Here is a 25,602-nt window from a genome sequence, read left to right on the forward strand (position 1 = left end):
CAGCTTCTACAACTCCCCCCTTTTAGCCTTTTAAAGGCTAACCTTGAAACTATTTTATACCTCCATTTTTCATTAAAGTATTTATGTACATTTCTTGTTCCTTTCTCTGCTCATCTTATTTTAACATCATGAGTTCTACATTCCCTTTTGCAAGGGTCTGTCTTGTGTTTTCCAGAATACAAGAAATACAGCATTTGATTAACAAGAAACAGCAATAAGCACAAAAGAATATAGCCAATACTAAAACTACTCTTTGCAAAATCTAAGTTCCTCTATGTCTAAACCAGCCTCCCAACCAATCCCAGAGGGTCCAGTCTTCCCTCTGCCTTAGGCGTTCCACAGTTCTTTCAATCTCTGAGGCATTTTCTTCTACTTCTTTGCTGGTGTCAGAAATATACCTACAGCATTCTCTTCTTACTAAGGCACAAACCCTGCTTTTACTAGCTAGGACATAGTCTAGGGCCATCGGTTTGGGCTTTTTTTTTTTTCTCACCTTGGCTCCTGAACCATTACATGTCCAGCAGTACTTTCCAACTGGGGTCAAGGCTAGGCGGATATACCTTGGGTTAGTAAACTTTTTATCCTGCCAAGTATCATTTGGCTTAGTTCACTAAACAGTGTGCCATTCATTTGAGTGTTGTTTAGTGGGACTGGAATCATTGGGATGCCTCCTTCTGAATGTACAGGACTGTGAGCACATATCTAGCAACCTGTGGAATTAAATTCTTGGGAAACTTGGTTCATTAAAAGCATAAACACATTTGAACTATATAGGTTATAAGTGCTAGTTTTAAAAACAAGATTAAGCATAAGCTCAACATGAATTGTTTGTCCAGCCTCATGCTGGCTGTTCTTCAGGACTTCGTAGTTTGCTTCACCTATCGCTGGCAGGTTCTTCTGGGCCGCAGCTGGTACCTTAGCCTTGGTCTCTCAGGCTCGTCTGCTTCTGGGCCTGGATTGCCGGTACCAAGCCTGCGCTGATCCTCGTCTACTTCTGGACCTAGGTTTCTGGTACTAGGTCTGTGGTGATTCCTATCTGCTTCTGGACCTGGGTCTCTGGTACCAGGTCTGTGGTGCTCCTTGTTGGGGCCAACTTCTGTAGGGGCCGGAATGGGTTTGCAGTGGGATGCGTGAATCCAGGTGGGCAATCCTTTGCACTTTCTAGCAGTATGGGTGGTCAAAAGGACTTGGTAGGGACACTTTCACCTGGGTTCCAGGGCAGTCTTCCGCTGGTGAACTTTCACACAAACTTAGTCTCCTGGTTGTAGTTTATGGCACGGCTCAGTCGGGGCCTCTTGGAAGGCGTTCTTAACCTGTGAATGATAAGACTGTACACACCTCATAAGTTCCTGTTAATACTTGACTATGCTTCCTTTAACAAGTGTGGCATCAGCGAGATTAATTTCTGGGCTGCTTTACAGTCTTATAGGTTGGCTACATGCAATTTCATGTGGACTGAGTCCAGTTTTCTGATTAGGAGTGGCTCTCATGCTCATTAGGGCAATTGGGAGTGCTACTATCTATGTTAAGCCAGAGTTCTCACATATTTTAGCAAGTTTGTTTTTTAAAATCTTGTTTCATCTTTCTACTGCTTCTGCGCTCTCCAGGTGTCGTGCACAGTGCAGTGCTTGTCTGGGAGAGTAGTACTTTTCCAGGTTTTTTTTGAACAATTTGCCTAGTAAAGTGGATACCTTTATTACTGGAGATCACAAGGTGTATTCCCTATGATGGGATGTAATGATTTAGAAGTTTCTTAGCTACTGTGATGTTATCATGTTTCCTGCAGGGATAAGCTTCTACCTATCTTAAAAACAAGCAAACAATAACTAGCACATTATTCAAAAGATTGACATTTAAGCAACTGAATAAAGTCTATTTGTAAATTCAGAAATGGTCCTAAAGGCGGAGGTCTGGTTGCCGGAACTGTCTTTACAGGTTTACCCACGTTGTGGGCTTGGCAGACAGGGCAAGCCAGACAGTAATCTTTGGCTGCTTGGGAGAATTTGGGAGCAAACCAATTTTGTTTTAAGGATTGCTACCATCCCCCCCTTTGCCAACGTGCGACAATCTAGGGAGCACGGGGGCAAGGTGAGGTAGCAAGACCACTGGGGCAACAATGTGGCCATCAGAGCTGCACCACAAGTGGTCTGGGCGCAAGGTGCACCCTGCCAGTCTCCACTCCTGCTTTTCTGATTCTGGGGCTTGGTTTCGCAGGAGGGTCAGTTCTGAAAGAGACGGCAAAGGAGCTGGCGATGGTAGGACAGAAGGGAAAAAACAGCAGGTAGAGGAGCAGATTCCACTACATTCCAGACAGTACAAACTGCATAGCCTGCTACTAAAACTTTACTAGAATTATAAAGGCAAGAACCATTTATATAAAGCACAATGTTAAGATTATTCAAGGGACTTAAATTATTCTTTCATTAGAACAACAATATTGTACACACAACGTTTGAAATACATATATCACAATCAAGACACACACAAGATAAATCTGGACAGAACACAGAACACAAACTTATTATGTCATGACACAGAACCATGGTTTTTTTTTCCTTCGGTTAATTTTCATATGATATTAGCGCTTCTTGATGATCTGAAAGACAAAGAAAACATTTCTACCCACATTGGGGTGGTGCATTATATTTTAGAACACTTTTTCTTTACAGATTTTTTGCTACCTTTTGATCAGCCTGCTGTTACCCAATGGTATGCTTTTATTTTGAACACTAGCTTCAGAGGGTTTGAGTAAATTACTTCATTATTTAATTATTAAGTTAAAGGTGGCATGCCTCAGTTTCCCTTTTGTACTGCAGACCAGGCTTTTTTTTACTGCCACAGAAACTCTTAGGACAAGGTGCTTGCTAGTTACTATTCCAGCAAGCAAAAAGGTTTTCCTTTCCTGAAAAGAATCACATGCAATGTTACAGACTTACTTATGGGGGACAGTGCTCCCCCCCCTTCCAGAACAGACAGGCAGTTTGCAGACACACACAACCTTGGATCTGAAAGCAAGCCAAAAGTGCTATTAGCTCAGCCTTGAACAGAAACACTATGAAGTTTCTGGGCTTGGATTTTTTTAAAACAATAATTAGGTTCCTTGGAAGACACATTTAACCCTTAGGGTGCAGGTTTTACAAATTTACAATGTATAGATTCTATTCTTTTATGCGGTTAACTAATTAAGTTTCAGTAGAATTTCTTATTTTCTTTTTAATAGATTTAACAAAGTGTCTGTAGCCAAATGTTTAACTTGTCTGTTTCATTGCTAAGATGATTAAAAGAGGCTGCAAGAAACAAGGAGTCATTTCTTAAAGCAGGTTTTTTTTTTTTTTCTCTCCCCCTTAGGATTTGGAGGAACACTTTCCATAAACTGTTAAACTTATTTTAAACTTTGTGTTTTGCTTTGGATCGGGCAAGTTTGTTACAGGAGCCCGTGTTTTCAAAGGGAAGAGCTAATTCTTTTCAGTTATTTTTCATGTTTCCTCTCTACCTGTGTATGCATTATAAAGAGGGATAGAGGGGTGATGTTGTGCCAAATTTCCCCCCAAGCTTGGTTGATATGGGTGTGCCAACTGAGAATTTTATTTTCTTTTTTTTTTTTCTACTTCTTATGCATTATTTTGGCACAGAGGTGCTGCAGCTACTTTTAAGTTACCTATCTTACTGCAGGGAGGATTTTTTGCTTTTCTGAGCTTCACTTTTATCCCTCAGGGCTTTAATTTTTCTTCTTTTCAAATTTGTTAAATGCTTACAGGTCCTTGGACCATTATGCACGTACATGTAGTACACAGGGGTGCCTTTCGGCAGAGTGGGGGGTGTTTAGACTACCCCCACTTAAATTAACTTTACACACTCCAAAGAAAGAGTCCGCCGGGTCTAGAGTGTCAGACCTTAGCAGCTCATGAAATAAGGGGAGTCGTCACTCCCTCACATATCCGCTGAGTCTCGAGGTTCAGCTGACCCCCCCTCCCCTTACGTTCAGAGCTCCCTCGTGGGAGAGCCCTGGTGCAGCTGGGATCAGCTCAAGTCTCAGACCTATACAGCGGCATTCATTCTTCACTCATTACATTCATACTCATTTTCCACACACAATTTTTTTTCTCCTTTTTCACATTTTTCCTACAGTTTCCACATTTAGATGCATCTTTATTTATTTTCCAGTTCCCATGGGTTTCTATTAAGTGACGCTGCCCTAAGACACCTGGCACTTAATATCAGACTTCATTAGGATCCTATACCAGAAGGCACTTATCATAAGGGCACTGGAATTCCTGTAGACTGACCTACCCCCATTTTCTGCGTGCGCTTAATTCTGTAAGGCACCGAACTAAAAGTCTGCCTGCTTACACCTTCTTCTGCAAGTCACCGAATCAGAATCTGCCTGCTCGCTCTGCGAGTCACTGAATCAGAATCCGCCTGCTTGCTCTGTGAGTCACTGAATCAGAATCCGCCTGCTCGCTCTGCGAGTCACCGAATTAAGAATTCACCTGCTCGCACTGGTCCGTCCCCCCTTTTGGTTGCGAGGCACTGGACTCAAAGTCCACCTGGCTCGCAGGGGTTTCCGGCACTTGCCCCAGCCCGGCAGAACACCACGTCCTGGCGCCTGGAGACAGCCTGGCAGAATGGGGTACTATGGCCTGGGGTTAGCCTCAGAGGTCAGTACTACGCTCACAAATAACAGAGAGAGACAACAAAGCTTCCCCACAGTTCCGTGTGCCGAGAGAGAGTAATGGCACCACACCAGCTTTTAGCGTCCAAACACAGAGGGTCCAGCGCATGGCTGCCTCACTAGAGACACCGGTGTGCCCTTTTGGAACTGTGACACATAAGACAGGCCTAATAGACAAAGACAGAGACAGACAGACAAAAATGTTAGCTGCTCCACAAAATTGAATTCCGTAGCTCCCCTTACCCCGATGGCCGGCCGTCACTCCAAATCCTAAGCCCTCACCAGGAGATTTTGTAACAGGTATCTCCTTACCTTCTATTGAGCGCTCTGAGAGGTTTGGAAGTGGAGTGCCGGTCCGTCCATACGGGCAAGTGGCGCGTTAGGAATCTCGGTGGAACCTCCAAATTGTTGAAGCAAAAACACGCTCCTCTGTGTTTAGGCAGCTAACAAACAGCTTTATTAATTAATAAAGCACAGCATGAGCCAAACGTGGTCACAGCAGAGCCGGGCCCAGTAAGGCTGCTAATACAATCAATCTTAGTATCTTTATACCCTTAGCCAAACAGTCTGACGTCAGGGCATCCAATTACAGAAATCTTCAATTAAATTTGGAAAAACAAAGCTTTATCAACAAGATGGCGGACAGGTACGAGAGAGTACATCTCCTGTCCCAACCAGCCCAATTAACACATTCCAATAGCCCATCCTGTAGGCCTCTTCTCACGGGGTGACAGAAAGTTCACTCTGGTCTACGTGCTTGAGAGAAAAGCTGAAATGGTTTCTGATATACAAGATGGCTTCTAGCTACATATGAAAATGGTTTCTACAGCTTCTACACCAGCACCCGTTCACTTAGCACCTGGGAATTTCCAAGGGCCTCCGTTTCCCCAGCTATAAACTGGAGACAATAACCCTTTGTCTGCTGATCTTCAGGGCAGGAAGTTTTCTTGGGCAGCCTCCAGCCTAAATCCGGAGTGATCACACTGACACCAATGGAGTCCCAGCTGGAGCAGTGGTGCTGCGTTTGGGGAAGTCCCGGACTATTGGAAAAAGGCAAATGTAGAGCCCATCTTATTTAAAAGAGGGGAGAATTCAGGGAACTACAGACCGGTCAGCCTCACCTCAGTCCCTGGAAAAATCATGGAGGGGATCCTCAAGGAATCCATTTTGAAGCAGTTGGAAGAGGGGAAAGTGATCAGGAATAGTCATGCCTGACTGACCCGATTGCCTTCTATGGCGAGGTAACTGGATCTATGGATGAGAGGAAGGTGGTGGATGTGATATACCCTGAGTTTAGCAAAGTTTTTGAGATAGTCTCTCACAGCATTCTTGCCAGCAAATTAAGGAAGTCTGGATTGGATACATGGACTGTAAGGTGGCTAGAAAGCTGGCTAGATTGTTGGGCCCAACAGGTAGTGATCAATGGTTTGATGTCAGGTTGGTGGTTGGTTTCAAGGGAAGTGCCCCAAGAATCGGTTCTGAGGCTGGTTTGGTTCAATATCTTTATGAATGACCTGGCTGAGGGGATGGATTGCACCCTTAGCACGTTTGCAGATGACACTAAGCTAGGGGGAGAGGTAGATCTGCTGAAGGGCAGGAATAGGATCCAGAGTGACCTCGACAGATTAGAGGATTGGGCCAAAAGAAATCTGATGAGGTTCAGCAAGGACAAGTGTAGAGTCCTGCACTTGGGATGGAAGAATCCCAAGCATTGTTACAGGCTGGGGACCGACTGGCTAAGTGGAAGTTCTGCAGAAAAGGACCTGGGGATTACAGTGGGCGAGAAGCTGGATAGGAGTCAACAGTGTACCATCATAGCCAAGAAGGCTAATGGCATATTAGGATGCATTAGGAGCAGCATTGCCAGCAGATCTACAGAAGTGATTATTCCCCTTTATTCTGCATTGGTAGGGCCACATCTGGAGTATTGTGTCCAGTTCTGGGTCCCCCCACTACAGAAAGGATGTGGATACGTTGGAGAGGGTCCAGCAGAGGGCAACCAAAATGATGAGGGGGCTGGAGAGCACATGGCCTACCAGGAGAGGCTGAGGGATTTGGGCTTCTTTAGAAGAAGTGAAGAGCGAGGGGGGATTTGAGAGCAGCCTTCGACTACCTGAAGGGGGTTCAAAGAGGCTGTTCTCAGTGGTGACAGGTGGCAGAATAAGGAGCAATGGGGGAGGTCTAGGTTGGATATTAGGAAAAGCTATTTCCCTAGGAGGGTGGGGAAGCGCTGGGCTGGGTTCCTTAGGGAGGGGTGGAATCTCCATCCCTAGAGGTTTTTAAGTCCTGGTTTGACAAAGCCCTGGCTGGGCTGATTGAGTTGGGGTTGGTCCTGCTTTAGGCAGGGTTTGGACTCGATGACTCCTGAGGTCTCTTCCAGCCCTGGGATTCTAGGATCCTCTCCCTAAGTCTGCTTCCCCAGATGGGCGCCTCCTGCTTGTTTAAACAGCGACACCGGCTGGCAGGCAGCGCAAACTTCGGGACAGGCTGCCGCGGGCGTGGGCAAAGGTCTGTGAGCCGTGTCCCCGTACAGCGCGCGGAGGAGGGGCTGGCGGGAGCGGAGCCGTCGGGCGGCGCTGCAGAGAGCGAGCGGAACAGGCCCCCGGGAGCGAGGAGTGTGGCAAGGGGGCGGGGTGGGGAGTTGGTTACAGTGGAGCAATTTCTTCCAGCTGCCCAAGGCAGCTTCCTGATTCTCTCTCTGCTTGGCGGAGGCAGTGGCAGGCAGCATGGAGGGGCAGGGGAGACAGCGCCTGCTGCACATGCTGGCGGTGATGAGGCAGGATGAGCTCCGGAGATGGAAGGAGAAGCTGAGCCAAGTGGCACTGAAGGAGGGATACCAGCCCATCCCCCCGGCCCTGCTGGAGGGAGCAGGCCCTTGGGCCCTGGTGGAGCTGCTGATCAGCTACTACGGGGAGGACTATGCCATGCAGGTGGCTTCGCTAGCAAAGCTCTCGTGCATTGCAGAAGAAATGGCAGCCGAGGCCGGTGAGTTCCCAGGCAGGAGACTTGCCCCAGGGGTCCCTGGTGCCTCTAGCGTTCTCCCCCAGCTCTGTGCTCTAGCGACTAGGAACGGCGTCACAGGACGGTCCAGGCTCCTCCCTGCCCAGCCGTCCCTTTGCATCACCCCAAACTGGAACACCCCGCTGCCCAGCTACTGCGCCCCTCTCTCCCCAAGTCTATCGCTGGCAGCCAAGGCTAGGGCTGGCCCTGGGAATGGGCAGCTGTCCCCACCACGTTATCTGTGTCCCAGCCCCTTGGCCCCTGTCCTGGACCATCCCCTATTCCACCCCACACCCCCGCGCATCACAGACAGGTCAGGCTAGAAGGGAGGGGTGGCAGGTATCATAGGCAGGGGGAGGCTTTGCCTTCCCAAACCGCCAGCCTGGCCCCGCCCAGACTCCGCCCCCTGAACGCCTATCGTAGATGCTCTCGAGGGCCCGCCCTCCTCCGTGCTCTGGGGGAGGGGAGGCGGCAGCTGCCCCGCCTCCCAGTGGTGCAGGGGGGCAGGGAGGCAGCTTGGCTCCCACAGCGGGTGGGGCCTCAGCAGAAAGGGCAGGGCTGGGGGTTTGCCTACCCCAGTCCTACCTTCACCCATTGCCCCGGTTGGAAGGGACCCCGAGAGGGACTTTAGTCCAAGCATCTGAGGGACCTGGGCCATCCCTGACAGGTGTCCAGCCTGTCCATGGAAACCTCCTTTGGAAGCCTGGTTGTGAGCTTCCCTGCCCTTCAGAGCTATTCTCCCACCATCTAACCTACCCCTCCCTTCCTAGCCAGTAGGGAGTCTTCAAAACCCAATCACGCCAAACCAACCCAGCATCCTTCTTGGACAATATCACTGGCCTAGTGGCCGGGGAGATGGAGGGACGTAGCAGCCATGACAGATCTCGGTTTTAGTCATACTGCCCCACGACATGTAAACATAGAATCACAGAATCCTAGCTCTCTAAAACGGGCAGGGACCTCGAGAGGTCTCTGAGTCCAGACCCTGCCCGCATGGCAGGACCCAGCACCGTCTAGATCGGGGTTCCCAATCTGGGGTATGCGTACCCTCAGGGGGTACGAGAAGCTTGTGAAGCGGGTACGGGGAATATTTGGTAAATAACTAGATTATCCTAATTGAAATATTCCAAAAGTAGTCGTGTTCGTGAAAAAGTTGTGGATTCTAGAGTCTAGAATTTATTTCCTTTCCTATTGAATGGGGGGTACGGGAAGGTTGACTAAAAGCCAAGGGGGTACGGGGACCGAAAAAGGATGGGAACCCCTGATCTAGATCATCCTTGACAGGTGACTGTCCAACCTGCTCTTAAATATCTCCAGGGATGGAGATTCCACAACCCCCCCAGGCAACTTATACCAGTGTTTCACCACCCTGACAGGTAGCAACGTAAACCTCCCTTGCTGCAGTTTAAGCCCATTGCTTCTTGTTCCACCCTCAGAGGCTGGGAAGAACAATTGTTCTCCCTCCTCCTTGTGGCATCCTTTTAGATATGTGAATAGTGCCCTCATGTCCCCTCTTGGTCTTCTCTTTTCTAAACTAAACAAGCCCAATTCGTTCAGCCTTGCCTCACAGCTTGTGTTTTCTAGACCTTCAACCATGGGGACGTGTGTTCAGTGCGGCACCCCAGCCTGGACACAGTTCTCCCGCTGAGACCTCAAATCTGTGCCCAACAGAGCTGGGCAATTTCCTCTCAGAGTGATAGATAAAACCGTGTGAGTTCTCAAAGGTCCCTGCGACAGGCCCCAAGATGAGATTGCATGGGTCATAGGTGCCCTGGCATGAATTTCATCCGGCCTTGTAGATTTGAGAATATGTGACTTATCGAAATATTCAACCGCTTCCTTCCCTATTTTAGCTTGAGGTTATTCCCCGGTTCTTCATATTAATAGTGTGAAGACTAAAGCAAAATAGGCCCTAAGCTCCTCGCCCTGATGTGTCATGTGTTCTTAGCAGTCCTGCTCTGCTAAGTAGAGGGCCAGCACTTTCCTTCCGCTTTCTCTGGCTGCTGCTGTATGTAAAGAATCTCTTCTTACGGCCGTTTATGTCACTTACTGTGCTCTTTTTGCTGTCGCAATTTGTCCTCTTCCTGCAGGAGTCCTTGGTGGTTTTCAGGTCGTTCGGGTCCTTCTCATGAAGTTGTAATGGTCACTTCTTCTTCTTCCTGTTTCTTCTTGGCGATAGTTTGCAGCTGTGCCTTTAATAATGTTTCCTTGAGAAACAGCCGGCTCCCCTGAACTGCTTTTTCCCTTAGATTGTCTCCCCTTAAGACCTGGTCTATCAGTGCTCTGAGTTTGTTAGGCTGGATGTTTTAAAGTCCATTGTCCTCATCCAGCTACTCTCGCTCCTTCCTCTCCTTAGAATCGCGCAATGTCTCATTCCAGGACCACTTTTTCTCACCCTGCCTGCTACCTTCGGACTTGCTACCAATCCCCCACGTGCTGGACAGAGTCAAATCTCAAACAGCTGTTCGCCTGGTTCCGTTCTCCACTTCTGAATCAAAACGGTTCCCTGATTCATTCCAAGAACTTACCGGACAGCTTGGCTGTGTCTAGACTGGCCAGTTTTTCTGGAAAATCAGCCGCTTTTCCAGAAAAACTTGCCAGCTATCTACACTGGCCACTTGAATTTCCGCAAAAGCACTGACTTCCTACTGTAAGAAATCAGTGCTTCTTGCGGAAATATTATACTGCTCCCATTCCGGCAAAAGTCCCTTTTGCGCAAAACTTTTGCACAAAAGGGCCAGTGTAGACAGCTCAGATTTGTTTTGCGCAAAAAAGCCCCGATGGCAAAAATGGCGATCGGGGTTTTTTTGCGCAAAAGCATGTCTAGATTGGCCACGGACGCTTTTCCGCAAAAAGTGCTTTTGCAGAAAAGCATCCTGCCAATCTAGACACTCTTTTCTGAAAATGCTTTTAACAGAAAACATTTCCATTAAAAGCATTTCCGGAAAATCAGGCCAGTCTAGACGTAGCCCTTGTGTTTTACTGAACGACTTTTCCAATGGAGAGCTGGGGAGTTAACAGCCCCCAATACTGCCGGCTCCTGTATTTTGGGGTATTTCTGTTATTTGTTCTAGCAATGCCTGGGGAGTCTATAGTAAACTATTGTAGACCCCCTACATTATCCCTACTTTTGTCCTCATCCAGGGACTGTCCACTGCCCTGCCCCTCACTTCCTTCTAGACTTCAGAACAAGTGTGTACACTCTTGTATCTTGCCTTCCTTTTTACCCTGCCTGTCCTTCCTGAACAAGCTGCACCCCTCTCTAGCCAAAGTCAAGTCACGACATTTATCCCACCAGGGCTGTGTGATGCCATACACGCTGCCTCTTCTGCACACCAGTGTTCCCTGTAAGCTGTGTGCCTGGGTGGCCACCGAGCAGAGATACAATACTGCCCGGCTGGTTAGCACAGCACCTGCACCTACAGCCGGCAGCGTCTCTGCGGGTGGTGCACATCTGCACATGCCTGGGTGCACGTAACAATATTTATTCTGCACATGGATAAAAAATCGAGGGAACATTGCTGGATGCCCATCATCATCACCTTGTGCAGCCTCCATTCTCTCCCCCCCATGCCCTGAAGCCTCCGCTTGGCAGTTTTACACAGCAGTTACTGAGATGTGAATCCAGTCTGGCCTCAGGAGACCCACTCCAGAGTTACACCGGGTCCCAGAGCACAGAAGCTGGCTACTGTTTTCCAGCCTGCGGTCAGTCACCTTTTGCTTTGCCTTTCAGGGTTGCTCCCTGGAGAAGCGGAACCTCACAGCAGTTCAGCTGCAGACAGCCCGGCTTCCTTCGGTCTCACACGCACCTGGCCCCCTGCCGCAAAAACATGGCCCCCTGCTGATGAGGCCCCTTATTCCTGGCCGCCGCACTCGGGACAAGTCCCTAGGCCTGCGTGCAGCCTGAAGCCTGCTTGATTCAGGATTTGCGCGCACATCCTGTCCTGCACTCGGGTCTGTGCACGTCATGTCGTGGCTGTGAGCCAGTGGCCGCACCCCACCCCAGAGGTGGCTGCATTTTAGCTGCAGATGAGCACTTCATGTGCCGCACGGCCACGTGGCTTTTAACCAGCTCCCCCCGCACCCTGTGACAGCCACCGTCTAATGCTGTGTAGCATCGCTCCGTGTCTTGTACGCCCCAAATCAAGGCAGCGGGATTGGGAGCGGGCATGCGGATTAGATGGGCCCATTAGTTAGGGGGCTGATCAGGCAGATACCAGGCCCTGTGTGAGTCATGTGCCCTCTTGGTCTCGTTTTATGTCCTGGGAAAGAGCCGGAGCCTGCGTTAAACCTGATGGACATCAGTTCAGCGCATGAGTGGGGTAAAGAAAAACCCTCTTCTCTCCTGCCCCGCCCTCCGCAGTGGCTCAGGAAACTGAGGGGCAAGCCAGGGAAGCATCAGCCAACAGAGGGTGAGTGCAGCTGGCTGGGACGTGACTTTCCCATGCCGTCTTTTCTGGGACTTTCCCAGCCCCAGTCCGGAGGAAAAGCAAAACCGCGAGTCCCTCTGCAACGGGGAAGAAACAAAACCTGTGTTGGTTCTGGTCCCACGGGGCACCCCCTGCTGGTTCCCCCCCCTCGTGCTCTGTCAGGGTGGGTGGGTTTCTCCCTCCTTTCTTTCGAAGCTGCGATCTGGAAAGGAAAAGCCATTTGGAATCCCAAACCGTGCCCGGTCCTGTGTCTAGGGCGTCCAAACCGTTGAGTCTTTGGCGTCTTGGGGAAAAAAAGATTCTGGTGGAAAAATTCCCAGCCAGCTGCAGTGCAGATGAGCCTTGCAACTAGCCAACGAGGCCAGTCCGTAGCGGTGGGCATGCTCCCTGTAAGCTGAGTTCTTGGGCAGCCACCCCAGAAAAATTCAAATGCCTCCCAGCAGATTAGCAGAGAGCCCACAGCCAGCAGCATGTGGTCCTCCTGGTGGTGCACACCCACTCATGCCTCAGTGCCCAAGAACAAAATTTATTCCACACACAAATGGGGCGAGGGAATGAGGCGGAACATTGGCTGTGCGGAGCCAGGGGGAGGGATGCTCCTCCAGAGGCCAAGGAGAAAGACAGGCTGTGCTGCAGCAGCACCCAGGAAAGGGGGTGAGGACTGTGCCCCCACAGCCCTGCCTATCTAGGGCCAGCTCCTTACAGAGTTTCCTCGGGGTCACGCAGATCTGAATCCAGCCCTGTCTCAACTGAGGAAAGTGGAGTCACTCTGGATTTACACCAGGGCCCTGCGATCACAATATGGCTCGTGTTTTCCAGTGGGTCAGTGAGTGACGTTTTGTTTTCCTTCTCAGGAACCGTCGGTAGAGGGACTCCATCCCCCCCCGGCCCTGGTGTGGGGACAGAGGCCACAGGTGGGCAGCTCTGATGCTAACTCTGCTTCTGCCGGCCTCACGTACACACCGAGCCCAGCACCCACCACTCTCTGCAGCCTATGGGCAGCCTAAAGATCGACCTCCGCCAGGCGTCCTCCTCACTTCCTGTCCCGGACTCCAGCTGTGCACTGCCCCTCTGCGGCTGTTCGCAGCTGCCCGGCTGCCCCCCAGAGGTGGCTGCATTTCAGTGCCGTGTGTCCTCCAAGCAGCGGTCACTGCTCGCCAAAGGGAGACAGCGGGCAGCACGCTTGCGGGTGGAGGGGGCCGATGGGCCCAGGGCAGCAGGGAGGGGGGTGGGAACCCAGGCGAGTTGCCCCTTTGCTGAGAGGGCAGCCTGGGCTTTCAGGAGCTGATGGGAGCGGGTCCTGGGCCATGTGTGTCATTTGCACCTTCTGTGTCTCTCCAGGCCCCGGAGGGGAGCCAGACGCTCTCGCTGGGCCCTCTGGGGGCACCTCCAGGCCGCAGGACCCCTGGGAAAGGTGGTCAGTGCAGCCATTTATGAAAGTCTCCTTCCCCACCCTGGCTCTACCGTCACCTCCCCAGTGGCTGAAGAAGCTGATGGGCAAGAAGGACAAACAGCTTCAGAAGCGCCCGGCCTGTAAGTGCAGCCACGACACAGTTTTCCTGGCTCCCGACTCTCATTCACTTCCTGTCTTGGCTTCCCGTCCATGCCCTGTCCCTGTGCGGCTGTTAGCCCCTTGCCACGCCCCACCCCAGAGGTGTCTGCATTTCGGTGCTGCGTGGCATCGCGAGGGATTGTCTAAGGCACACGCCCCAAAGCAGGAGAGCAGGAGGTCTGCCATCCCGGCCCCTGCTGGCTCACGGCACAGGCAGGGCGCCAGGCATGGTGGGCCCATGGCTCTGATGGTCCAGACATAAGAAGTCCTTCTTCTGCTCTGCTCGGCGCTGATTAGGCCTCAGTTGGAGGCCTATGTCCATCAGTCCATAGCATCAGTGCCTATGTCCAGTTCTGGGCACCGCATTGCAAGGAAGAGGTGGAGAAATTGGAGAAAGTCCAGAGAAGAGCAACACTAATGGTGAAAGGCCTAGAAAACATGAGCTCGGAGGGAAGGCTGAAAGAACTGGGCTGGTTTAGTCAGGAAAGGAGAAGACTGAGAGGGGACATGAGAGCAGCTCTCAGGGATCTAACAGGGTGTCCCAAGGAGGAGGGAGACAAATTGTTCTCCTTGGCCTTGGAGGCTAGGACAACAAGCAATGGGCTTAAACTGCAGCAAGGGAGGTTTAGGTTGGACATTAGGAAAAACGTCCTGCCTGTCAGGGTGGTTAAACACTGGAATAAGTTGCCTGGGGAGGTTGTGGAATCCCCATCTCTGGAGAGATTTAAGAGCAGGTTGGGATGAGCTAGACGGTGCTGGGTGCTGCCGTCTGCACAGCTGATCGACACCAGCAGGAGGCGCTGGGAGGAAGTGGGAGGAGTTGAGGGGAAGGGACTGGACTCGGTGATCTCTCGAGGTGCCTTCCCATTCTAGTGTGCTAGGACGCTGTGGGCCCCTGGGGCAGGGAGGAATTGGGTGGCTGGGCCTGTTCTTTGATGCTTTTGTCTCTCTCCCTCTGCCTGGACCCGGCTACAATAGCCCCCCCTCCCCCGCCGTACTATAACAATCGGCCTCCTTCCGACGAAGAGGGTGTTTATACCAGCTTGGGACCCGTCACGTTGACGACGAAGGGGACGAAAAAGCCCAAACCCCGTCTCCCGACCCTCCCTCCTGATGCGCTGCAGGGACTCGGTGGAGGGCCAGGTACTTTGGGCAAACAGCCCCTGCATGTTGCTCCCAAGTAGCCAGGCCCATGGGTCTGCCCCAGCCCGGTCCCTGCTCCCCAGAGCCATGTGTCCATGGTGGGCGGGTTCCCGAGGGCCAAACACTGCATCACGGGCAGCTACGCCGCCTCTTCTCCTCGCCTCCCTCTGCCGCCGGCAGGACCCAGCTGGGCACGGGGATCTCCGCCCACCCTCCCAGCTGGCAGAGACAAGGGCTGAGAGCCAGCCAGTGCCCCCCTGCCCTTCTCCTGGGGCCACAGCCCCCGACTTTCTGATTTCTCCGGGGGTGCCCCACCTGCCTCTGCACAGCTGATCGGCACCCAGCAGGAGGCGCTGAGAAGAAGTGGGAGGAGTTGATGGGTGGGGCCCGCCAGTTAGGTCCCCCACACGTATCCTCATCTGCTCCCGCGCCTGCTCCCCACCTCCACCTGCGATGGTCAATCCTGTATAGTCCTTCCTCTCTTCTGATTGGCTGTTTGCCCGTCACTCCCATCCATTCATAGTCTCTCCCCCCCCCACCACCATGCCCCCCCCCCCCCCCATACACCCCTGGCTGCTGGTCTCATTCTCCCTGCCAACTGGCTGCCCGGTAAAACACCAACCCAAATCCAGTCTCATGCTTCTGGGCCTCAGCTGGTTGCCTGGAGGGGTCAGGAAGGCTTAGAACAGAACAGGCCTCTTAATCTCCCCTCTCATGGACGGTATTTGGCTCCCATTCGCTGCCCTCCTCTGAACAGGGCCGTCCTTACCCACATGCAGAAGATGCAGCTGTGTGGGGTGCCTGAACATTTGGGGCACTGCTGAGTGTTAATGTCCACCCATCTACTTCTTCCTGTCCCTGGGCTGTGGCTCTGCTTCCTTCGGAGAGGATCCGGTTACCAGAGACATCCTTCCTCGGGCTGCCGAATCGGCGCCGCATCTGAAAATCTTTGGCCCAACCTCCCTCGCTGGGAATCTCTTGCAACCCTTCCATTTGCTCCAGATTCAGAGCTCAGCCTCTTTCTCTGCCCTCACCTCACCCCCTTTCGAAAACACACCCAAGATGGGCCCAATTTCCCTGCCGGTGGTCAGGGAGGTCTTTCGGGTTTGTGGGGCGCTATGCAAGACTATGACACGGAAGCCCTGTGCCCCCCTGGCAGCCAGGAGAGACATGATCTTATCTCAGCAAGACACGAATGAAACGGCTTTAAACCAGACGTTAAACTCCGGTCCCGGCGATTCACACGGTCACGTCACAACCTGACAGGCTGGACCTAGGGTGGCAAATACCTGTGAAATGGGTCCATTCCTGCTCGAATGGCTCTGTCACAGGATCGATGTGCTGCTCACGGCTCTGGCTGGCGTTGTCACTTGTAAGATAACTAGATCCTCTGGGGAGAAAGCAGAGCCACAGGCCAGGGGTCGGAAGAGGCAGGTAGGTGGACACAAAGCCCCAGCGGTGCCCCAGACTTTGGGGGCCTTACCCCAGCCGCGTCTTCTGTGTGTGGATCAGGACAGCCCGCAACAGAGGAACATGGGGTCATTACAGCTTTGGTTCTGGCTTGCAGCCGTACAATCGTCATCCGTACGAACAGAACCACCAGGAGTCAATCTTCTGGGTAAAATGGTCCAGGTCCCACCCCATTTTGAGTCTGAGGGGAGCAAAGGGAGGGAGGAACGGGGCTCTTTCTGTCAGGCCCCAACACCCAGGAGCCGGCAAGTGCGGCAGTGAAATCGCTGCGCCCGGCGGAGGAGCCGTCAGGGACGCCGACTGGTCTCTCTCACCCACAGGCCCTACACGGCTCCGGAGAGATCTGCTGGATCTCAGTGCCTTGGGGGGAGACCTGGTCTCTGCAGGTGAGTCCAGAATCACCCAGAGGGATGGAAGATGCAGCCCTGATACTGGGGGGGGGGGGGGGGGTCCACTCCAGATTTACACCTGAGGTCAGACTTTGGCGTAATGTTTTCAGTGGTTTGGCCCCTCCCCTCTGTTTTGCATTGCAGGATCTCTGGGCGGAGAGGCAGAATCCACCCCCAGTTCTGCTGCAGGAGCAGCCGAGGCTGAAGGTAGGTGGCGCCGAGCGTGGTAGCGTTCGCACCGGCCCACGACAGCCGCGGATCCTCTGCCCTCCTGTGCCCATGGGGCACTTTATTCCTGGTCCCATCATTCTCCACTAGCAGCTTGAGTCCAGTAGGATCCGGATTCTCTCTCTTTGCCTGTCCCTAATGTCACTGGGCAGCTGCTGCGCCCCACCCCAGAAGCAGCTGCAATTCCACGCTCAGGGAGCCATCCCTGTGCAACGTTGCTATGCAGCGGTGGCACCCCAGGGGTGGCTGCATTTCCGCACTGGCTATGCTATGTCTGGGCAGTGCTGCTGGGAGGCCGTTACAGCCACAGTGTCCCGCCCCAGAGGTGGCTGCAGGTGTGTCCCTGGAATGCAGCTGGGGATGGAACGAGCCGGGGAAAGAGATGAGACTCACAGAAGATGAGGGTTGGAAGAGAACTTGGGAGGTCAGCCAGTCCCAGCCCCCTGCTCCAAGCAGGACCAACCCCAACTCATCAGAATGTTCTTGACATGACTGATCGTTCATTCCCTCCCCAGAGATCATCTGCCAACAGGCCCTGCTTCTCTCCGCCGGGGCTGCAGCTGGGGCTGCCGGTGAGTGAGGCTGGAATCGGGCAGAGACACATCAAATGTCCCCTTGTAGCTCTGACCATCCTCTGATCACAGCCCAGCTGGGGCGGGAAGTGGGGTGCAGCCAGGCTTCTGTGGTTCGTTACAGATAGCAAAGCCGAGGACTGAGCAGGGGGCAGAGTTAAGGGTATCAGATTTAATCTCCACTGGGTGCAGGCGCTCTCTGGGCTTCCCCTTCCCTCCACCCAGGCCACGTCCTTCCCCCTCTGCTCCCCGTGATGCCCTGACACCCCTGCCTGACCCCAGCTTTCCCCACCACACCCTCTCCCTCAAAACAGCCCATCCCACGGGCGTCGTGAGCCCAGCGCTCCTTGCACAGCTGCGGTGACAGCCTTGGGTTAACGCACAGACCAGGCCCATCCTGGGGGGAGTTTGCCGTTGGAATGGCCCAGGTTGCATTGCACTGCATGGGGCCGGGGCTGCTTGTCCAGCACTGTGAGAACGTGGGGTGTGAAAGGGCCTTTCCCCCTCTCTGCTGCAGGAGAGACCAGCCAGAGTGCGGAGCTGAGCCAGGACCCCTGGGGACAGGACAAGTGTGACTTGTGTCCCCCAGAGGAGGTAAAGGATTGTGGGATACCTCAGATCCTTCTCTGCCTAGATCCCTGTCTGTCTGTCTGTCCATCAGCTGTCCAGGTTCCTTCCCCCGGTGGGGCTGAGTTAAGGGTGTTTCTGTTCTAGGATCCTGCAGAAGAAATCCAACCGGAGACCTTTCAGGGCCCAGATGGGAATCAGATGTACAGGTGAGCACAAGGGGTGAGTGAATCAGGAGTCTTGGGAAGGGGGGGGGAGTAGGGGATCGGAGCTGAGGAATCAGGACTCCTGGGGTCTCTCCCCCGCACGGGGAGGGAAGCAGGAGGCTGGGGAGTGGGAGCAGAGGAGCTGTGGCTGGGGAAATCTGGGTTCTCTTCTCAACTTTGCCACTTTCTCACCTGGTGACTTTGGACAAGTCATTTCTCATCTGCGTGCCTCAGTTTCCTCATCTATTAAACGGGGAAGACTATTCCCCTTTGTAACAAGGAGGTTGTAGGGGAGCAGAATGAATCCACTCGATTATTCTGACTCGCCTTTGTTCCTCAAAGGGATGGGGTCTGAGAAAGGCCACGTTTTCTCTCAGTCACCCAGCTGCTGTTATTGGTTACAGAGTAACCCTGATATCAAAGCCCAGGGCTGAACTAGGGGCAGAGTTAAGGGGATAAATGTGAGGGCCCTTGGGGCCAGTTCAGCTAGGACAGGGCCGTTTAACCCTTTTCTCCCCGCACCGTGCAGGGTTCAGCTCCCCAAGGCAGGCTCCTTCCGTTGCTCTGAAACCGAACTGGGGTTCGAGGTGAGGGCCGCCGTGACCGTCCTGTACAGATACGACTCCTGGGATTGGCATTTGGGCGCCTCGGAGAAGCAGCAGTGGATGGTGGCCGGGCCGCTGTTCAACATCCAGGTGGACTCAGCCGGGGCCGTGGCTGCGGTGCACCTCCCGCACTTCCTGTGCCTCGTGGGTATGCAGGAAAATAATCCCGGTAGCAAGAACTGCACGTGGCAATGGCAAGCCCCAGGCCCTCGCCGGAACGGTGACCTAGCATCCCAGCCAATCGCCTGCCACGTTACAGCAACCACCCTCTCCTGAGCCGTCCCTGGCAACAGCCGGAGCTGCAGCCCTCCGACCGAGCCGGGTCCTAGCTCCACTGCAGCCTGGGACAGAGCACTAGTGGCCAAACTTCCCCTGATCTTCCTCGTCCTGCCCCCAGGCTCTGTGCCTCTCCCAGAGCCAGGGCCCAGGAGTCCTGGCTCCCCTCTGCCCCCACTCCCTCCCTCCCCAACTACGCCTGTGTGCTTTATCCTCCACCCACAGGGGGAGAGGCCGATGGCTCCCGGCTGCGAATCGCCCACTTTGTTGACGAGGGGATGGCCCTGGTGGAGCCCACGGGGGTGCGGCTGTTCCACGCCACGCTGCAGAACCCCAGCTTCTCCCCCCTGGGCGTGCTCTGGAGGAAGATCCAGTCTAAATGCCAGGCCAAAGTCCATTCCCTGGCACTGCTCTACCGGGCGCTGAGGGCCGCCGACACCACCCTGCACCTCTACCTGATCCCCAATGACTGCTCCCTGAGACAGGTAACCGGGCACGGAGGGCAGGCCCCCGGGGGAGCCAGGGCGGGAGCACAGATCACAGGCACTGCCCAGGAACTCCATCGTGGCAGCCGCCGCGCAGACACATCACAGGAGACAGTCTCAGGCAGTAAACGATTTAAATAGACCGGTTATGGGCTTCGACTCACCGGTGCGGCGCCTCCTGCTGGTCTCTCTGGGAATTAGCGCTTCCAGCCCTAGAGCGCCCCCTGTTGACCGGTGTCTCACCCTCAGTTATCAGCCTTCTGAGTTCTACAAGCCCCACACCTCCCCCAGCCCATAGCGCCCTTCCCTCACCTACTGCCGGGGCAGCGCCCTGCACTCCGGGGCCTCCCCCAGGGAGCCCCAAGCCCCTGTACCCATCTTGTCTTAGTGACCCACAGCCAGTCACCATTTAGCCTCTGCCTCAGGGGCAAACTGAAGTCTAGCGTCCTGGGTCCGGCTGCGAGGGCAGGGGTCAGGACTCGACCTCTCGAGGTCCTTGCCAGTTCCGGTGTTCTAGGACCGTGTTTCTCAACCAGCGGGTACTCGAGACACCCCTGGGGGTACCTCAACACAACTGAATTTGGAGAAAACTGAACTTTTGTATTAAGTTTTGCAGCACTCCTCATTGTTAAGGGGGGGGGGGTATGGACCTGCTGCCTCCCCAGCACCCTCAGGCCTTGTCTCAGGCCCTGCAGCCCGGGAGCAGGGTCAGGCCAGAGCTGACCAGCTCTGTTCTACATCAGGCACCCTCTGTAGCTTCCCTGGCAGGTCCCTCCCACTTCACAGCTGGAGCAAGAATGAACTCCCCTCAGCACTTGCAGCCTTTTATAGAGCCCAGCCCGGCCCTGATTGGCTGACTGCTCCCCGCCTTAATTGGCCAGTTTGTGCAAACCACTGGCTTGTCTGTAACCCTCTCCCTGCTGGAGTGAGCACGATCTGAACCCAAGGGGGGCACTAGACTGCCCACTTCTAAAAGCCCCTTCCCCAATTTTGCAGGAGGGGTGACTGGGCCCAGGGCTCAGCTAATTTTGAGGGACAAATGATAAAAAAAAAAGCAGGATCAAGGGGTGCAATCAAAAGTTCAAAACAAGGGCCCCGGATGAGACCACCGAGAGACCCTCAGACAGCCCCCCCTGCTCCTGCTGGAGTGAGCTGCCCCACCACTACACGCCCAATAGAGCATTATTCTTCCCATTTCACAGATGACAAACTGAGGCTGGCTCTGCTTGTGCCCTACAGGCCATCAATGACCACGAGTCCAAATGCCCCTCTAGGCGTGTGCACAAACCTGCCAGGACCAAGCCCTTGAAATTTGGCTCTTGTTGTGTGGTGTCCAGCTCCTCCCTGCTGGAGGTGATACCTGAGGTGAGTGACAGGCTTAGAAACACTGGCCTGGCCAGTCCTTACTCTGTTCTGCTCCCAGGGCAGCACTAGGGGGCGCTGTGCGACAGGGAGTGCAGTGGGGCTGCACTAGGGGATGCTTCAGGTCACAATCCGTTTTTTTAGTCCAGTACCCCAGGGCAGCACTAGGGGGCAGTGTGCTGCAGGGAGCAGGCAGGGCAGGGCCCAGCAGGGGGCGCTGTGCTGTAGGGGGGCAGGCAGGGGCCCAGCAGGGGGCGCTGTGCTGTAGGGGGCAGGCAGGGGCCCAGCAGGGGGCACTGTGCTGTAGGGGGCAGGCAGGGGCCCAGCAGGGGGCACTGTGCTGTAGGGGGCAGGCAGGGGCCCAGCAGGGGGCGCTCTCCCCTTGCAATCAGTACCGATCCAACAGGGTCATTCCTAATGGATCATCTTCCCTTCCCACCAGGAGCTGGAGTTCTGGTATCTGGACCCCAAGCTGGAGCAGCCCTACCTGGAGATCTACACCCAGGACATGCAGCAGGGGCTGCAGCTCAGCCTGCTGGAGAAGGTGGAAGGGGAACCCATCTGGAAGGCCTCGGTGAGAGCAGGTAGGCTCAGCCCAGCAGGAGCTGGGGACAGACGCAGTGGGGGGGGGGGGGGACGGTGCACATACCGCTGCCGGTATGAATGCGGGCGCCTGGGGATGGGTGGATGGATAGATATGGAAATGGTGTCTGTGGAAACGGAGGGATGGAGAGGGCCGTGTGGGATGGGAGGTGGTGGATGGATGGAACGGCCCGTATGCGGATGAGTAGATGGGTGTGCAGATGGGTGTGCAGGAGAATGGACAGCTGGAGGGAGAGCTAGAACGTTGTCTGTGGAGGTTGGATGGACAGGTGGAAGGCTGTGCGTGGATGGACGCGGATTGGGAGGGGAGGGGGGAGGTAGCTGTGTGGAGAGGGGAAGGATCATTGTGTGTGGAGGGGGAAGGATCATTGTGCAGGGAGGATGGCTGGGCAGGTGTGTAGATGGGCCAGCAGCCAACGAAATGGACCATTCGATTAGCGAGATTAGCCAGAGCAGCGTAGGGACCCAGGGCTCCAGCTAGCTAAATAAACGGGCGCTCTGGGGCCCAGCGCCGCCGGCTGTACTGCTGCAACAGGGGTGGCAGTAAATACAGAGGACAACGTGACCGCTTTAGCCAACCAGATCACACAGGCCCCAGCATGACGTACCTGCAGCTGCCACCTTAACCCGGCCCCTTGGGACTCAGCCCCCCGACTCCTCTTCCCTTCTCTCTTCCAGAAGACGTGATGCCCCGTGTTTCATCTGCCCACACGCAGTCAGGTGAGTGGGGTCCCGACCCGCAGCCCGGCTCTCTGATCCCAGCAGGCACAAAACCCTCGGGAAAGCCCAGGCGACTGTGTGTGACCATTTGGTGTGCAGCATGGTTCATCCTCCCAGGTCGACTCCTCTTGACACCTGGGAGCCTGGGGGCTCGCCCCACTGGAAAGCCATGAGGCTGCTATGGCTCATGAGCAGAGCTGGCCAAAGAACGGTTGTTTGCTTTGGCAGCTCCAAAAACCAGGTGGGACAGAGGTTGGAATTCATAGCGGGTAGCATTCAATGTTTCAGGGGTCCTGGTAGTTAGATTTCGCTTTCAGACCCTTCTAGTGAAAGCAAAGAAAAAAAAACAGGCTAGATTCCCAAACTATGGGCAGCGTGGCCTAGTGGTTAGAGCACTCACCTGGGAGGGGGAAGTCTTGGTTAAAATCCATGCTCTAGAGGAAGGATTTGAAGCTGTCCCACTGTGTATAAAATATCCCAAAAGCCATTGGGCCGAAGAGAGATCACGAGAGAGACTCAGTAACAGTGTTTGGGCCGGGCACCTGCCAGATCAATTTTAGTCCCTGTTCTTTGGCCTGCCCCACCCCAGACACAGCTGCATTTCAGCACTTCACGAGTGATCCCTGCCCACTGCTGTTTCTAAACAGCTGCCATGTCCCACCCCAGCGGCAGCTGCATTTCACTGCTAAGTGAGAAGCCCCGTTGTAGTACAGCTGCTCTGCTGCACCCCAGAGGTGGCTGCCTTTCCGTGGTGGGGGAGCAATCTGTACGAGCGACACGGGAAGCTGTCAGTCTTGTACAAAGCTGGGACGGCGTTAGGAGAAACACAAGCTCTCGCTGCCCCACAACCCGAGGGAAAGAGCCATTCTCTTCTCTCGTCCCCCCGCCCCGCAGGCGAGCACTTCATCGACCAGCACCGAGCGGCGCTGATCCAGCGGGTGCGGGCGGTGGACGGCGTGCTGGACGAGCTGTACCCCAGGGTGCTGGACAACGAGCAGTATCAGAGCGTCCGGGCCGAGCGCACGGACCCGCAGAAGATGCGCAAGCTGTACGAGCTGGTGCCGAGCTGGAACCAGGCCTGCAAGGACCGGCTCTACCAGGCGCTGGAGGCCAAGCAGAAATTCCTCATCCAAGAGCTGCAGGGGATGTGAGACTGGCTGCTCGGGCGCAGGGCAGAGGCCCGGCCAGCTCCGTACCCTGTCTGGGACGGGGGCCAACACCAGCGTAGACGCAAGACTCCGCTCCTTGGCCAATCTGGATTAATCTGCCCATGTTGGGTTCAACCCAGTGCCCCCAGCTGGGTACGCCATTCTGCTTCCTGGCTGGGACTCGCTCTCTCTCCAAGGAGCACCCTGGGACCCCCCACTCACCACCGGCCTGGAATGATGTTTTGTACGAAGTACGCAGGCCCGGCCATTGGGGGCAAAGGGAGGGAGCTGACCGGGGACCCAGTGAGGTCAGGGGCTGCCGACCCCTGCTGCGACTGTGGCAGCCAAATCTCGAGACCCCGTCAAGCGCCCCGGGGTGCTGGGCCGCGGCTCTGGGTGGCTCTCCGATGCCTCGCTGGCTAGGAGTAAAAGGCAGGATTGCGCACGCGCATTTGCTAGTTATGTTCTGAAGGCAACGCTCCCTGCCCTCTCCACTACCGCCGGCCTGCGCGTGGACTCGGCTGGTCCAGCCCAGCCTGCTCCCCCAGCCCTGCCAATACAGCAGGTTTCTGTTGTACCGGCACAGCGCACTCTGGGTCAAGTCTTGGGACAGCTCAGCTGTTTAGGGCGGGTCCATGCCACATGGGGCGGGAGGGGGGAGCTACTTAATAAACTTGCACTGCCCACGGGGCCCTGCGGTGTAAGATGGAGCAGTCCTGGGGTGCAGAGCTGGAGGCTCCTGCGTGGCTGGGAGTTGAGGCGTGTAGCACACGTCGGGACAGGCCCGTTGGCTCGCCGGAGAGAATTTTGGGCTTGACTTTGGATACAGGTTGACTCTCTCTGGTCCGGCAACACCTGTGGTCTGGCAGGGCCTTTGCCCCTCACCCTCTGCCGCAGCCCTGAGCCCATGTCTCCTCCCCCAAGCTACGCTACCCGGTGTTACCTGGGGGACCTGGCGTGGGGCGGAAGCAGGGGTCAGGCTGCCCACCAATCACAGCAGCGAGCACTGGAGCGACCCAGCAGCCGCCCATCTCCCAACCGCCACGTGTGACGGACCGCACCGGGTCTGGGCACCGCTGAGGCATCTGCTCAGAGCGAAATGCTCAAAACGCCAGGCTCCTTACAGCCCAGACTGGAGACCTTCCCAAATAGGCCACACACCAGTCACACCGAGCGCTCCAACTGCCAATCCGGCCAGACTGAAGCCTCATGAGCAAAACCCCTCAGAAACCCCAGCTCTCCCTGTGCCACAATCAGCCCCGGGCCTAACACACAGGTGAGGGGCTATAGAACCCAATCTCAGCCACCCCGAACGGGTTCTCCCAGTCCCAAGAAACCAGCCACAGGTCCCAATCAATTTACACTCTGGATCCGAACCACAAGATCACGCTGGGCCAGTCCTTTAGAATCTACAATCTAAAGGTTTATTACTAAAAGAAAGAAAAGCCTGAGAGCAAGGTTGTTAAAGGATAATAAATTACATGCATTGAATCTCTCAGTTCTCAATACGGGCTGTTAGCAGAGATGTTACAAACAGCTGTTTTAAAAGTCTCTGGCGTCCTATGTCCAGATGGGCCCACCGTTCTTTCCGGCCCATTATTCCCTGCAAGGCTGCACCTGGGATCAGGAGCTGAACTCAAGACAAGATGGAGGGTGCCACATGGCCCGTACATACCTCTCCTGGCATCCTCCTGGCCAGAGCAGGTCACATGGTCCAACGACCTGTCCCTGCGTCCCATGCTGGTAGCCCTTAGGCCCGTGGTCACCAACCAGTAGATCGTGATCTACCGGTAGATCTCGGAGGCTCTAAGAGTAGCTCTTGAGCCCTCTCTGAACTGCGCGCCTGTGCAGTACATTTACATTAGATTTCCTCATTTGAGGAGCAGCTACTCACCGAGCAACAGCACAGGTGAGTAGCTGCAAGGAATGGTGGGAATTTTTTTTTAAAGTAGCAGTATAAGGATTGGGGATAGCAAGTGATGGAGAGGAGGAGAAGAGAGAGGGCGGGGCTTCAAGGAAGGGGCGGGGCGGTAGATCTTTGCTTGGTCTGTCATTTAAAAAGTGATCTTGGGTGTAAAAAGGTTGGAGACCACTGCCTTAGGCCCTGGCTGGTTTGCAGGTATCAGTCACATTCCTGAGGTGAGTATTGGCACCTAGAGAGTCACTGTCTCCTT

General features: G+C 54.5%; 1 protein-coding gene across 3 annotated transcripts in view; it reads left to right on the forward strand.

Moving 5' to 3' along the window:
* The first annotated feature begins 6,896 nt into the window (after positions 1-6,896).
* Positions 6,897-25,602, forward strand: part of PYCARD (PYD and CARD domain containing) — a 45,302-nt gene continuing 26,596 nt past the window's right edge. The window contains exons 1-16 of one of the 3 annotated variants that reach the window (XM_075928949.2): positions 6,907-7,657; positions 11,944-12,084; positions 12,957-13,016; positions 13,444-13,635; positions 14,633-14,797; positions 16,588-16,653; positions 16,801-16,863; positions 17,400-17,456; positions 17,974-18,050; positions 18,171-18,232; positions 18,759-18,982; positions 19,336-19,595; positions 20,835-20,960; positions 21,400-21,541; positions 22,239-22,280; positions 23,175-24,708. In XM_075928949.2, the coding sequence (XP_075785064.2) occupies positions 7,399-7,657; positions 11,944-12,084; positions 12,957-13,016; positions 13,444-13,635; positions 14,633-14,797; positions 16,588-16,653; positions 16,801-16,863; positions 17,400-17,456; positions 17,974-18,050; positions 18,171-18,232; positions 18,759-18,982; positions 19,336-19,595; positions 20,835-20,960; positions 21,400-21,541; positions 22,239-22,280; positions 23,175-23,431 (2,193 nt within the window). In that variant the 5' untranslated portion in view covers positions 6,907-7,398 and the 3' untranslated portion in view covers positions 23,432-24,708. Of the gene's footprint in view, positions 7,658-11,943; positions 12,085-12,956; positions 13,017-13,443; positions 13,636-14,632; positions 14,798-16,587; positions 16,654-16,800; positions 16,864-17,399; positions 17,457-17,973; positions 18,051-18,170; positions 18,233-18,758; positions 18,983-19,335; positions 19,596-20,834; positions 20,961-21,399; positions 21,542-22,238; positions 22,281-23,174; positions 24,709-25,602 lie in introns of those variants that run through there. The other 2 variants (XM_075928950.2, XM_089778923.1) reach the window with 2 other exon arrangements.

This window comes from Pelodiscus sinensis, chromosome 5 (assembly GCF_052426305.1).
Source record: "Pelodiscus sinensis isolate ZL-2025 chromosome 5, ASM5242630v1, whole genome shotgun sequence".
Classification (NCBI taxonomy): Eukaryota; Metazoa; Chordata; order Testudines; family Trionychidae; genus Pelodiscus; species Pelodiscus sinensis.